The sequence below is a fragment of the Lampetra planeri genome, chromosome 1 (assembly GCF_965212315.1).
Source record: "Lampetra planeri chromosome 1, kcLamPlan1.2.h2, whole genome shotgun sequence".
Classification (NCBI taxonomy): domain Eukaryota; kingdom Metazoa; phylum Chordata; class Hyperoartia; order Petromyzontiformes; family Petromyzontidae; genus Lampetra; species Lampetra planeri.
In genome coordinates, this window is record NC_136107.1 from 19,513,310 (window position 1) to 19,526,056 (window position 12,747).

At 47.0% G+C, this 12,747-nt stretch overlaps 1 protein-coding gene across 1 annotated transcript in view; it reads right to left on the minus strand.

Moving 5' to 3' along the window:
* CFAP46 (cilia and flagella associated protein 46) overlaps positions 1 to 11,595 on the minus strand; it is a 67,146-nt gene extending 55,551 nt beyond the window's left edge. Inside the window, exons 1-10 of the mRNA XM_078602248.1 lie at positions 11,514 to 11,595; positions 9,209 to 9,327; positions 8,078 to 8,209; positions 7,527 to 7,591; positions 6,710 to 6,874; positions 6,395 to 6,518; positions 5,965 to 6,059; positions 3,932 to 4,723; positions 2,175 to 2,274; positions 888 to 974 (exon numbers count right to left, since the gene is read on the minus strand). Coding sequence (XP_078458374.1) covers positions 888 to 974; positions 2,175 to 2,274; positions 3,932 to 4,723; positions 5,965 to 6,059; positions 6,395 to 6,518; positions 6,710 to 6,874; positions 7,527 to 7,591; positions 8,078 to 8,209; positions 9,209 to 9,327; positions 11,514 to 11,595 — 1,761 coding nt within the window. The remainder of the gene's footprint in view (positions 1 to 887; positions 975 to 2,174; positions 2,275 to 3,931; positions 4,724 to 5,964; positions 6,060 to 6,394; positions 6,519 to 6,709; positions 6,875 to 7,526; positions 7,592 to 8,077; positions 8,210 to 9,208; positions 9,328 to 11,513) is intronic.
* Positions 11,596 to 12,747: the final 1,152 nt, after the last annotated feature.

A 12,747-nucleotide genomic window follows, 5' to 3' on the forward strand; every position in this document is an offset into this window, starting at 1 on the left:
ACCCTAGTCCGTTCCTAGGGGTGTATTAACCATGAAATAATACGCGCCACCCGCTTTACATGGGATGTTAAAGATCCCCTGATGTTATTTCAAACGGGTAGGCCGTTTGTGTGCCTGTGCCAATGTTAATGTTGCCAAAATCGAAAAATGATCTGCACACTTCTCTCTTCTTCCTTAGTTTCCTTCTATCTTCTTAAAGAGATGATGGAGCCGAATGAGATGTTTCCACCTGTTCCTATCAGTTTCATGGCTTCCTTTATTTGTTGCCATTTTTGTTAAAACCCACAAAATTACTCAATTGGAATTACACAGAGCAATAACCCCCCCCCCCACCTTTGTACCCACAGGGACAGCTGCCGAGCATCGTCATCATCATCATGCAGAAACAAAGGCAGTGTAAGCTATGACTTTAACAGTGACAGGGAGTAAATTTAGGTTCAGCAACACACAACTGCTTTGCACTTAGAAAAGATCTCAGCCTTATCCAGACCACCATCTCAACATAACTGAATATGTAGTTAACTAGAAGAGGTGAAAAAACATAACAATTCTGACAGGCAGCAGTGAAACAAAGGCACAACTGTAAATCGATTTCATCCTCATTAGAGCTCATCAGTGCAGTACATTCAACGGTTTCACAGTGGTTAGTGCACTGCACCACGAGCATGACCGTCTTCCTGAGTTTGATTCCTGACCACAGCTAAGATTAACAGCAAGTTTTATCTAGCCCACATGGCGTGGGGAGGCCTTCATCTAGCAGTGGGTTGACAAAGGGCTGTAAATTATCATTAAAACTATTATATATATGTAGACGTTGCCTGTGGTCTAGGCTAAGCTGGAATGGTGGAGTGTGATGGCCGACATTGTGTGCAAGCGAGAGGAGGCACCTGCACTGAACGGTGGCTCAGGTCATCTCCCAGCGTGGACACGGAGAGCTGTGCTCGCACACACTCCACACGCAGTAGCATAGTACCCTACACACACACAAGATACAAATAGTTAACACAGGCACGACACCATATTTCCAAATATTCCCCGTAAAGCCTTGAACAGACTGTTGTGGCAAGTGCTGTTAGAGAGCACCTATTATGGCCGGAATGGTACATGAGGGGGTGGGTGGCCAGCACCACGCCCAACCGCCTTTGTCTCCCTAGTGGCGATGTTTCCATACTGCACAGGATACTAATTTGAGGCTGAGTCGACTTAGGGGAGGCCCAGAATCAGTTCAGATAATCGTCACTGGTGTTGGCCGTGAGCGAGAATCGAACTCAGGGGGCCGGGTTTGTAGCACAGCGCTAACCACTACACTACCACACCCCAAAGTGCCTTACACACACAAGGCACACATAGTTAATACAAGCACGACGCAGCATACACAATACCACAAATATTTGATGTTTACCATGCTATACACGACGGGTGACGTGGGGCCTAGCGGTAGCGTGTTCGCTGCTTCCTATCAGAGGTTCGCAGTTCAAGTCCGGCGATAGCCCCGATTCACACTACGGGTGTACGTAACCATGTCAGTAAGCTCCCTCCGCTTCGCAGTGGACGTTAAAGATCCCTTGATGTCATTTGCAAGGGTAGGCCATTGTGTGCCGGCGTCAAGGTTCAAAGGTCAAAAATTACTCCAAAGTATTGTAATGTTGATACACACCACAGTATTAATTAGGGCGGCCAACTGGATTCGAACCAAGAAACTCTACAACAATCAGAGAACGCGCTATCGCTCGGCCATGTCACCGCCCCAACTGGTTTACACATATATGACGCCATACCCATAACACAACAACACATACACATATACAACAACACATGCATCAACTCTAATCGACACAACACAAACACAATGCGATATACACACTACTAGAGACAACACCAACATTCCATAACAACTTACACATGCCCTCAATGACAACACTCATAACACCTTACACGAACACTAATAAACAACACATGACACACACAAGACATGTGTGAGTGGTGTTCAGGATGTGTGCGTGTAGTGTGCTGGTTGTCCGAGCGAATGAGTGGTGTGTGTACGTGTGCATAGTGTGTGTTGTGCGTAGTGTGTGTGTGTGGTGTGGTGGCTATGTGTGCGGTATGAGTGAGTGGTATGTTGTGTGGTCTCTGTCGTGTGTGTGTGTAGTGAGTGCTGTGCAGCCTGAGCTTACGGCTGGCCTGCACGCCTCAATAGCCATTAGGCACTGGGAAGCCAGAGGCAGCTGCAGTTGATCCAGGCAGAGCTGGGCCAGCTCCAGCAGCAACGACAGCCTGCACACAAACAGACATTCAAACAAAGATCTCACATACCTATATCGTTTTAAACATACAGTTGGGGCAAGTGCTGTTCACGGGCACACGAGGGGGGGGGTGGGCAGCACCACGCAGAGCCGCCTTTGTCTCTAAAGTGGTGATCCTAACACACCACGCACTGATTTAAGACTGAGTTAACCTAGGGGAGGCCCAGGATCTCATTCAAATATTCATCACTGATGTTGGTCATAAGAAGGGAATTGAACTGGAGTGTTTGTAGCGCAATGTGTTAACCACTAAACAGTGGTACCTCAGTATACGACCGCTTTGGAATACGTCGAATTTGGTACACGTCGTTTTTTGACGAGAAAAAAATGTCTTGGGATACGACGTCTTGCTTGGGATACGACGCGCTTGCTAGAACTTGTATGGGTCTGGATGAGTCACCGCGTACCCGCGTAGACCCCGTGCACGACTCAAACAAAGCGCCGTTCCTCAGTCTGCTTGTGCAGTAGATCTCGTTCAGTGCACAACCCTTGCTATAACTCTGTGAATTTTAACGTGAATTTTTTGCGAATTCATTAAACTCCTCTCAGCAAGGTAAAGTGATGTTAAATTGTATTTACATTTTCATTTATTTTAATTCATTTATGCATTTATTTTAATTTATGTATGCATTTTAGTAATAAGTAGTGTCTAAATTATTTGATACAACCCCATTAATGTATATGCCGTATAAAATATCATTTGTTATAATCCGGAACGGATTATTTCCTTTCCCTTTATTTGCTATGGGAAAAATTCGTTTGGTATACGTCATTTTCGGTATAAGTCCTACCTTCTGGAACGAATTAACGACGTATACCGAGGTACCACTGTACTACCACTCCCCGCATATACTCACATACACAGACACACACGCATACAGCTGAAGCTGGGAATCGAACCCAAGTCACCAGGTTGATAGCATAGTGAGCTATATACTGTGCCACCACTTTCCACAAAGTAATGTTTTACACCTTAAATTGTTACCGTTCATCCAATTGCAGGGAGTGCAGGCTCGTGAGGGGGCATCAATGATTACTTGCCTCATAGTAACATTCAGGGTCATCGAATGAGGAAAGGTGAAGACAAACTTACAACGACAAAATACGATTGGATTGATTTCAGGACAGAACTAATTGATCACAGACCGACTGTTTCGTCTCATCCATACTGCGTTCAACCACAACACTGCAAGCCACAACAACGCACTCACCCACTCACTTAACGACTCATTCACCCATCCCACAAACTTAATCACCACACTGCAGGTCACAACACTTCTCTCTCGGCTCTTTTTCTATCCCATCGTCTATTTTCCCCCAAGCTCGTATAATGACCTTGCTGTAAAAGTGTTCACTCTAATCTATAACTTCGACATTGCTGTTTATTGCTCGTCACTTGACATAGTGGGCCTTTGGGCCTGTGGTCAGCAGCTGTGTGTAAAAACAATCTTATAAAAAGTCGTAAGCCTTAATTAAAGCCGACACAGCACAAAGCAGAGGACCAGAGAGGAAGTTTTAACGGAATGAACCAAGACAGGGAGTGATATTTCTTGAGCAGGAAGTCGATCGGCAGAACTAAAACATCTCTCAAACACTGAAAACATGACCAACAAAATCGAAATTCTCACTTGTCATAGGAGAGGTCCTCTGGAGGGAGTGGCATCCTCTCAGGTACTTCCAGCACGATCATAGACGCATCACGTGGTGAATCTGCTGCATCTGTTCGCTGATCCTCTTCCTTCGCACGTCTGTCTGAAACTTTCTCATCACACTGCTCTACAATTTTTTCACTTCTATTCTCCCCGGACCTGCTGGCCCGACTGCCTGCCGGCCTGCATGCAGCAGGAATAATTTTCTCCTCCTCCTGCCCTTCTTCCTCCTCCACACCTGAGCCCCAGTTGTCGCTGGAGGGCCATGCGGGCGAGAAGTCAGGCAGCTGCACGGAGTTGAGCACGGCTGTGTGCTTGGTTGCGCGGGCGCGCGAGGGTGTGTGTGCCAGCACGGGTCCTGTGGTGGATGCTGCCGCCGCCTTGAACTGGAACCGCTGTGCCACGGCTAGCCTCGCAAGCTCCCGTTTTGTGCCTGGTGACTCCTGTCCTCCCACAGCCTCGTCGTTGCCAGCCACGCCGCCGCTGTCACTGCCGCCGCGACTGGTAATGCCCCTATGTGTGGGCATGGGGCTGTCCCCCAGGGTCGTCGCGAGGCTGCTAGGACAGCTGGCGCTTGGCGTGGCCGCGTCTGGCTCCGGGGAGCAGTCAGGCTGTGTCGGGCTGTCATTGTGAGAGGGTGTAGCGAGGGCGGTTGGCACGACAGGCCCCGAGTGATAGGAGGGTGGCGCGTAGTCACAGGACGCGAGCAGCTTGAGGATCTGCTTGAGCTGAGCGGTGATGTCGGCTGGGTTCTCACCAGATTCCAGTTGCCTGGAGGGAAACCAAGTCAATGTAATAATCATAATAACCGAGTATATTTGGTATTTGCGGCATTCGTATAACACAAGGCTATTGCGGAAGGTGCTATGTTATATAGACACAGTAGGGGGCCATATTGCGATGTGTAATTCCAATTATAAACTTGCAGTGTCGTTTTTTTACGGAGTAAATTTAAATGGTGACACTAGCTCACTATGGCCTACTCGTTTCAGAATGAGATCACAGGATCTTAACATCCATCGTGCGTGAAGAATACGAAACATAATATTCGAATCGTTAATGCAAAGCGAAGTATTTGCAAAGCTAGTTGGATTCGAAAAGTGAACTTATGCAACGAGCGACGAACGAGCTACCTCTGGGCCATGTTACACGTGCGGAAAAAAACTGTACCAAAAAGACAGAAGACAATGAGAAACAATACAAATGAGGCAGCGATAACGAGACAGACACCAATATTTTTTTAATCGAACTGCAATTTCCACATTATAATAAACCATAGACTCTCAGGGGGAGAGGAGAGAGAGGAGTGGATCATGGCAGGCCTAAAGTGGCCCGGTCTGCACTGGTCCACGCTGCCGAGAGGTGTGTGCGGAGGATGAGTGGATTGGATGGCAGGGTGATCTTCTTGGTTCTTTCGGTAAAGTCACGTAGAAGGGAAATAATAAAATAATAAAAATAAAACATAATAAAACAATTCTCACGACGTTTCGGCTACAACGCAAGCAGCCGTCCTCAGGTGAAAACCAGGTCTGTCGAGGCGACAGCGTCTGAATGAAACAGCACACGTGCTTGGAGCATATATATAAGCTGGGTTGGAAGGGGGGAAAGGAGCGCCTTGACAAAAGATTATGCATATCAAGAGGCATTTAGCATATTTATGGGAAATGCAGGAATGTGATTAGTGCTACTCATGCATTTCCCATAAATATGCTAAATGCCTCTTGATATGCATATTCTTTTGTCAAGGCGCTCCTTTCCCTCCTTCCAACCCAGCTTATATATATGCTCCAAGCACGTGTGCTGTTTCATTCAGACGCTGTCGCCTCGACAGACCTGGTTTTCACCTGAGGACGGCTGCTTGCGTTGTGGCCGAAACGTCGTGAGAATTGTATTATTATGTTTTATTTTTATTATTTTATTACTTCCCTTCTACGTGACTTTACCGAAAGAACCAAGATGAATCCCTGCAGTCACGAAAGCTTTAAATCGAAATGGCAGGGTGAGTTACGCACGCCTTCATGCGCTGCATTTGGACCAGTGCCTTGAGGCGTGGAGAGGAGGCGGCTTCCTTCGCAGCCTTGGCCGAGTCGAGCAGCCTATGTCTCACCTGCGCAGATACACACACACAAAGATACCCCGTATAGCCCAATAGACTGTTGGGGTAAGTACTGTTAGCGAGCACCTATTATAGACGGAATGGTACATGAGGGGGTGGGTGGCCAGCACCTTGTCCAACTGCCTTCTTCTCCCGAGTGGGGATGTTTACACACTGCACTAGGTACTAATGTGAGGCTGAGTCGACCTAGGGGAGGCCCAGGATCAGTTCAGATAATAATCACAGTGCAGTGCGCTAGCCACTGTACCACTGCTCCCCACAATGCATACACATAGATACGCAAACACGTCCTGGCCCGGCATGCACTGTATGTGTGTGTGTGGTACCTGCAGAGCCAGCACGTGTGGAAGGAAGTGCGGCGCACGTGTGCGTGTATACTGGGCAGCACGGACAGCGGCACTCGCAGCCTCCTTACTTCTCCCTGCATCCAGCAGAGACTCAACCAGGCAGCTGCAGTCCGTGGAAGAGATATGAAGTCCAGACTCAGGGCATATGCATGTGTGCTCTGTGTGTGCATGTGTGGAGTGCTGTATGTATGATGGGACCATGATGCCTGTGTGGGCAGTGATCTGTGTGTCTGGAGTGGTGTGTGTGTTTGAGTGCTATGTGTGAGAGTGTGTGGCTGTGTCTAGGCAGCTCACATCATGAGCTCTGCCGTCCACACGGGATCTGCGTCCTTCCAATCTCCCAGAGCTGGTACGAGGGCGGCCAAAATACCAGCGAGGTACCCGCGCAGCCCAGACACCCAGCAGGGCTGCACTGAGCGCCACCACAGCACGCTGATGCGGTACAGCATAGGCACCAGTCTGCCACACACACACACAGATGCCCAAGTAGGCTATGCAGGCTGTTGATGCAAAAGCTATTTGCGAACACCTATGAAGGCTGGCATGGCACACAAGGCAGCGGTGTGGCTAGGACTACATCCAGTCACTTTTGTCTCCCCAGGGCTGATGTTTATACACCATACTAGGTACTTAAGTAAGGCTGAGTCAACCTAGGGGAAGGCCATGACTGATTCAGATGGCAGTAATGTTGAACGGGTATTGAACTTGAGTCGCTGGGTTCGTAGCGCAGTAGCTATGCTACCAGTCCACATAGCACACAGACATTTATTTTTATTACGCTTGTTTACACAAGAAAGCTGCAATGAGTCTCAAGCGTTTTTGTTCGGAGGGTCCTGCCAAGTATTGCAGTAGGGGGCAATGTTGCTGCTGTGTAATCCCTAATGAGTGATTTGCAAAGTCACTTTTCAGCATTTTGATGTTTAGCCAAAACCATTTAAATTATGGGTTATTTAGCTATGGGACGAAACTGGTGAAACCCCATTCAGAACAGAGGGAGAACATACAAACTCCATAGAGATGCCTGAGTTAGAAATCGAACCCATGCCCTTCGTGCGCCACCCTGCCACCTTACAATTTTTTAAGATATTAGCTACAGGATTCAGAGCCACACCTGGGGTCCTGCTTTGCCAAATGTGCAGCTTTGATGTAGTAGAGCATTGATTCATTCAGCTGCTCCTACACACAGGGGGACAAGAGCATACATCACACACAGAATACATGCACAACATACACAAAAAATCATGCACACCATACACACACAACATGCATAGAATAGAACATCCAAAAGCATTGCACACACAGCATACAGAACATACACACAAACATACACATTACATACACAGCACACAGCCTACACAGCGCACACATGACATACAAATTACATACATGATATACACAGCACAGCACACAAACTTTAGCATGCGTGTGCATGTGGCCCTCCCTTATGTTGACTGAACCTTTAACCAGTACCTGACATGGCATGTAAACTTCAGCACTGGGGAGACAAAGGCGACCGGGCATGGTGCTGGCCTCCCACCCCCTGTGCGCCATACCGGATGTAATAGGTACTTGCTAACAGCACTTGACCCAACAGTATGTCAAGGCTATATAGGGGGGATCGTTGTCTTTGTAGGGGTGTAGGTGTATGTGTGTGTCACGCACAGTCCGGTCGGGGCTCAGCACTCCGTTGAGCTGGGCCTGGCAAAGCACGATGCGCACGATCAGGGGGCCGAGGGCTGGCGCTGTCTGCAGAAACCGGCGCACGCACTCCTCACCCACACCCAGCAGCTCATTCTACACAAACACATACAGAGGCAGAGATGTGCAGACAAAAATCCACCGAATATCCTCTACAGACTTTTGGAGTAAGTGCTGTTAGCGAGCACCTATGAAGGCCGGCACGGCACACGAGGGGATGAGGTGGCTAGCTCCACGCCTGGCCGCCTTTGTCTCCCTCATGGTGATGTTGCACATCGCAACAGTTACTAATTTGAGGCTAACAGCACTTGCCACAACAGCTAGTAGGCTACATGTGGGATCTTTGTTATTGTGTGTGATATCGGCCACGGTCATTCCCTCCCTTCTCTACGCTTGCGAAAGTGAACCCCCCTAATGGAACATCTTCGCCGGTTAGAAACATTTAGGCTGGCCTGCCTATGATCCATCCTGGGTTTAACCAGGCTGGATTGTGTGAGGAACTCACAAATCCTTGAAAGATCTGGGCAAAGTCCCATCGGTGAGCTCCTCCGGCGGGCAAAGGCTGCGTTGGCTAGGTAATGTAGCCCGCATGCCCAGCCACCGCATGCCTAAACAGCTTTTGTTCGGCCGGATAGAGGGGGCTAAATGGGCGCGGCACGGGCTGGCTAGAGAAGAGATGGAGTGATGTGGTACAGGAGGACGTGGAGCTGAGTGGACTTGCCGATGACTGGTACCAGCGGTGTCAAGATCGGCCTCAGTGGAGGAGGCTCGTGAAGGACGCTACTGGGCAGTTGGAGGCAGTCGCCCTCCAACAACAACAGAGGGCGGAGGAGCGACGCTCACAACAATGAGCGGAGCGCCGGGTGGCTAAAGCACAGCAAGTTGGCACAGTAGGGGACACAGGTGGTGCATCAGCCAGTTATCTCAGTCATCTCGGTCAGTCGACCTGTGGCACCTGGGTCTGCCCCGTGACCTCCTGCCAGCGGGCGTTCGACACTTCACGTGGCCTCAAGGTGCACATGGCCTGGCACAAGCGTCGTGGTGACATCACCGCCACTTAGTGGCGAATGGCGGTTGTTGTTGTTGTGTGTGTACCTCTATTGCAAGCTCAGCACATATCACAAAGAGGTCTGGGGCCAGGCAGATTCCCTCTGTCTGGCCTTCCGTAGTGGCAGTGACCAGAATCTCATAGCCTTTCAGTAGAGTGCTTGAATCTGTACACACAAACATAAACACACACCCAATTTAGCCTTTAACAAGCACATATGAGGCCAACACAGCACACAGTCTCATCATCATTGGCTTGATGTCTTCCCCTTGGTTAACACTCCAATGCCTGTATCAGTAACTTGCCCTCCACCATTATGCATATTATACCATCCTGAGTAACCTCCTCTTCCTGATTACATCTACAACCATTTTTTACAGAAATAAATAAGGTGACAGTACACCTCCTTCCCATATCTGTCCCTCCACATGACTCAGGGAGGCTTTCCTTTGTATAGAAACAAATTCTGTTTATCGTTTTCTACACATAAACAAAGTCAATCCTAGACTATGCTGACATATGCAAATCGACCTCTAATGCCACATATAATTTTCTAAATCCAATCATTCCACCACGTGCTTGATGTTACAAACTACAGTAATCCCTCGCCACTTCGTGGTTCAAGTTTCGCGGCCTCAGTGCATCGCGGATTTTTCGAACTGATTTAAAGGCCTCATTATACCTGTGCAGTAACACCATCATCATTCATAATCACATTCATCGAACTGCACAGGTCTGTCATCGTCGTCATTGTCATCCTCGTCGTCGTCATTACTGGAGTCAAGTCTCAAGATACTACTGTCGATGGGTGAGTGTAGAACACCATAATACGTATCGTATGAGAGAGAGAGAGAGTGAATGTATAATATTAATGGTTTTATAATTAAATAGATTTAAGTAAAATATATATATAAAGTTTAAATATATATATTTTAAACATTCTGGTACCCCCACACACATATACGGAAATTCCTAGGGGGCCAATCCTACTTCGCGGATTTTCACCTATCGCGAGGGGTTCCGGTCCCCATTAACCGCGATAAACGAGGAATCACTGTATTCCACTCATCACATGGTTCTCACCCATTCTGTGTTAATGCCCAAAACACCTGGAATTCCATCGCTTCAAAATGTCCTTACTCTCCCATCTCAATCACGATTCTGTGCTAAGCTGTTGATTCTCTATATCTCTACTTGCAATTAACATATACCCTTGTCAGTTTAGATATGAGGTTTATAAATTAATTGTAATTGTACTATTATCGGTAAAAAAAAAAATCTGCCCGAACTGACTTACGCTACAGGGAAAATATGATTGAACATGCATTTATGTTCGTGCAATATTTTCTATTTCTCATGTTGCACAGTTGTTTTTGCTCTGAATTTATTTGCTTAGGGGCCGTCCATAAATGACGTCACGCGATTTTGGACGATTTTTTACTCCCACCCCCCCTTCGTCACACGGCGTCACAAAAATTCAGACCCCCCTTAAATATCACGTCACAAAGCTCTGCCCCCCCCCCAAAAAACAAATAAAACATGCTTCAAATCACTTTAAACTATTGTCATTGTAGTGCGTATTTAATGTGGCGCTGTACTCTGATGCTGTAGGAGAAAACATTTATTAAAAAGTCTATTAATTAAGTAGAACGTGTTAGCGATATTTATTTAAAGTTGTGCATTTTGATGTGACGTCACCTTTCTCAAACCACCCCCCCTCGTCACAAATGTCTGACCCCCCCCCCACCCCCGTAGTGCGTGACGTCATTTATGGACGGCCCCTTATTTGCTGTACTTCATGTAATTTATTTCCCCTAGTTTCATATTGGTGAACGAGACCACTCTTGACTATCCTGGTATCTTGAGTTCTCACCTGTTAAAACAAGTAAATTTGTCTTAACTAGATGCCATCATTTGTGTCTGTCTTGGCATCATAAAGTACATGCTAATATGACATTTTGTTGAGCAACTGTGTGCTTTCTTAGTCTGGTTTGCGACTGTTTTGTTGTTTTTGCTGCCTTGGCCAAGCTTGACAAATCGGACTTTTAAAATTAAGTATTTTACTATTTATATTTAGTGACTTGTTTAACATTCTCTCTATTTTTAAGTCCTATCGTTTGTTTGGTAGTTTGCGCTGTAACTTGCTAACCTGCCAATACTGGACATCTGCGTAATCGGATTTCTCCTGCAGTCTAAATAAAGATGCTGATTCTGACACGGGATATCAGTGGCACGGCTCAGATTTCCCAGTTGAAAGGCAACCCATGCTTCAAACTGGCCGAGCACGGCCCCGCCGCGGTTTAGATGTGCCAGTGGGAAAAGCCACATCTATAAAAATGCCCCTTTTCCCACCGGACTCTTCTGCGGCTGCTCTCTTTCGCTTGCCTCTGTTACGCCGGGCAGCCTCCAACGCCTGACGGACGCGAGCCTCCATGTATGTCCGCAGCCCCAAACGCTGTGGAAGCGCAGGTGGGGGGTTGTCAGCGTGAGTGACAGGTGACGAGCTGTACACTTATCACGGAGCCTCCAATTTCTAAACTCGCAGCACTTGACAACTAGGCCTCGGCAAGGTAATTTACCCTTTTTACCGGGTAAAAGGGTAAAGGTGTCGACATGCCAAGGGGTAAGGTAGGGTAAAGGTAGCTCTGAAGAATTACCCGGTAGAGGTAAAGGTAGCGCGAATCATTACCCGGTAAATACGGTACCTTGATTACCGCTAAAAGCTCCGTGGCGCAGTCCGTGGCCTCCATTTAATAAGTAATATTAAAAAAACTTTTTTTTAAACACGCTTTTATGAAATGTACTAGTAATGGAAGAACTCCACGACTCCAGGAAGTGGCCCCGAAGCTTGCCATAAGGCAAGGGGGCCGTGGCCAATTACAGCCAACGTCAGTTGAGCGTGGACAATTAGACCCAAGCCGAAACATAACATATAAAAAATAATGTTGAAAAATATATATTTTTTATGATAGAATATAGTATTGTCATCCGTATAACATAAGTATACCAAGTTTGCAGTCGATACCACATTGGGAAGTGGGTTAAAATTGAGTTAGAAGATTTGAGGATACAACACCGACAACAACAATAAAGACAACAACAGAGTGAGTTCAAACAAAGCGTGTAAAATTGGAATCATCGAGAGTAGTTTATATGAATAAAGCGCTCTACCTAGCATTTACCTGTTATAAACCTTTTTCATGTGTAGTAGTACACCAATAATTACCCTGTAATCGGGTAATTTGTATGGGGTAAGGGTAAAAGGTAGGCTCGTTGTTTAACCTTTAACCTTACCTTACCGATGTCTTATGACAGCAGTGAGGGTACATAGCAGACAACGTCAAGCAGTCATGGTGATTGATAATGCAGCACTCAATGAGGAACTCCAATCACTTGTTCAGCGGTGCTCAGTTACCTCCTGATCACTCTTCTGTCGCTACTACTATACCATGGTTACCGTTCCTGTGAATTTCACTCATCGATTTGTTTTGTTTAACCAATTATCATTCTCCGCCATAGAAATGTGGAATTTCCGCCACTGTAAGCAGAGGAGCACCGACCCAATGCCTCAATGTTCATTGGAGCA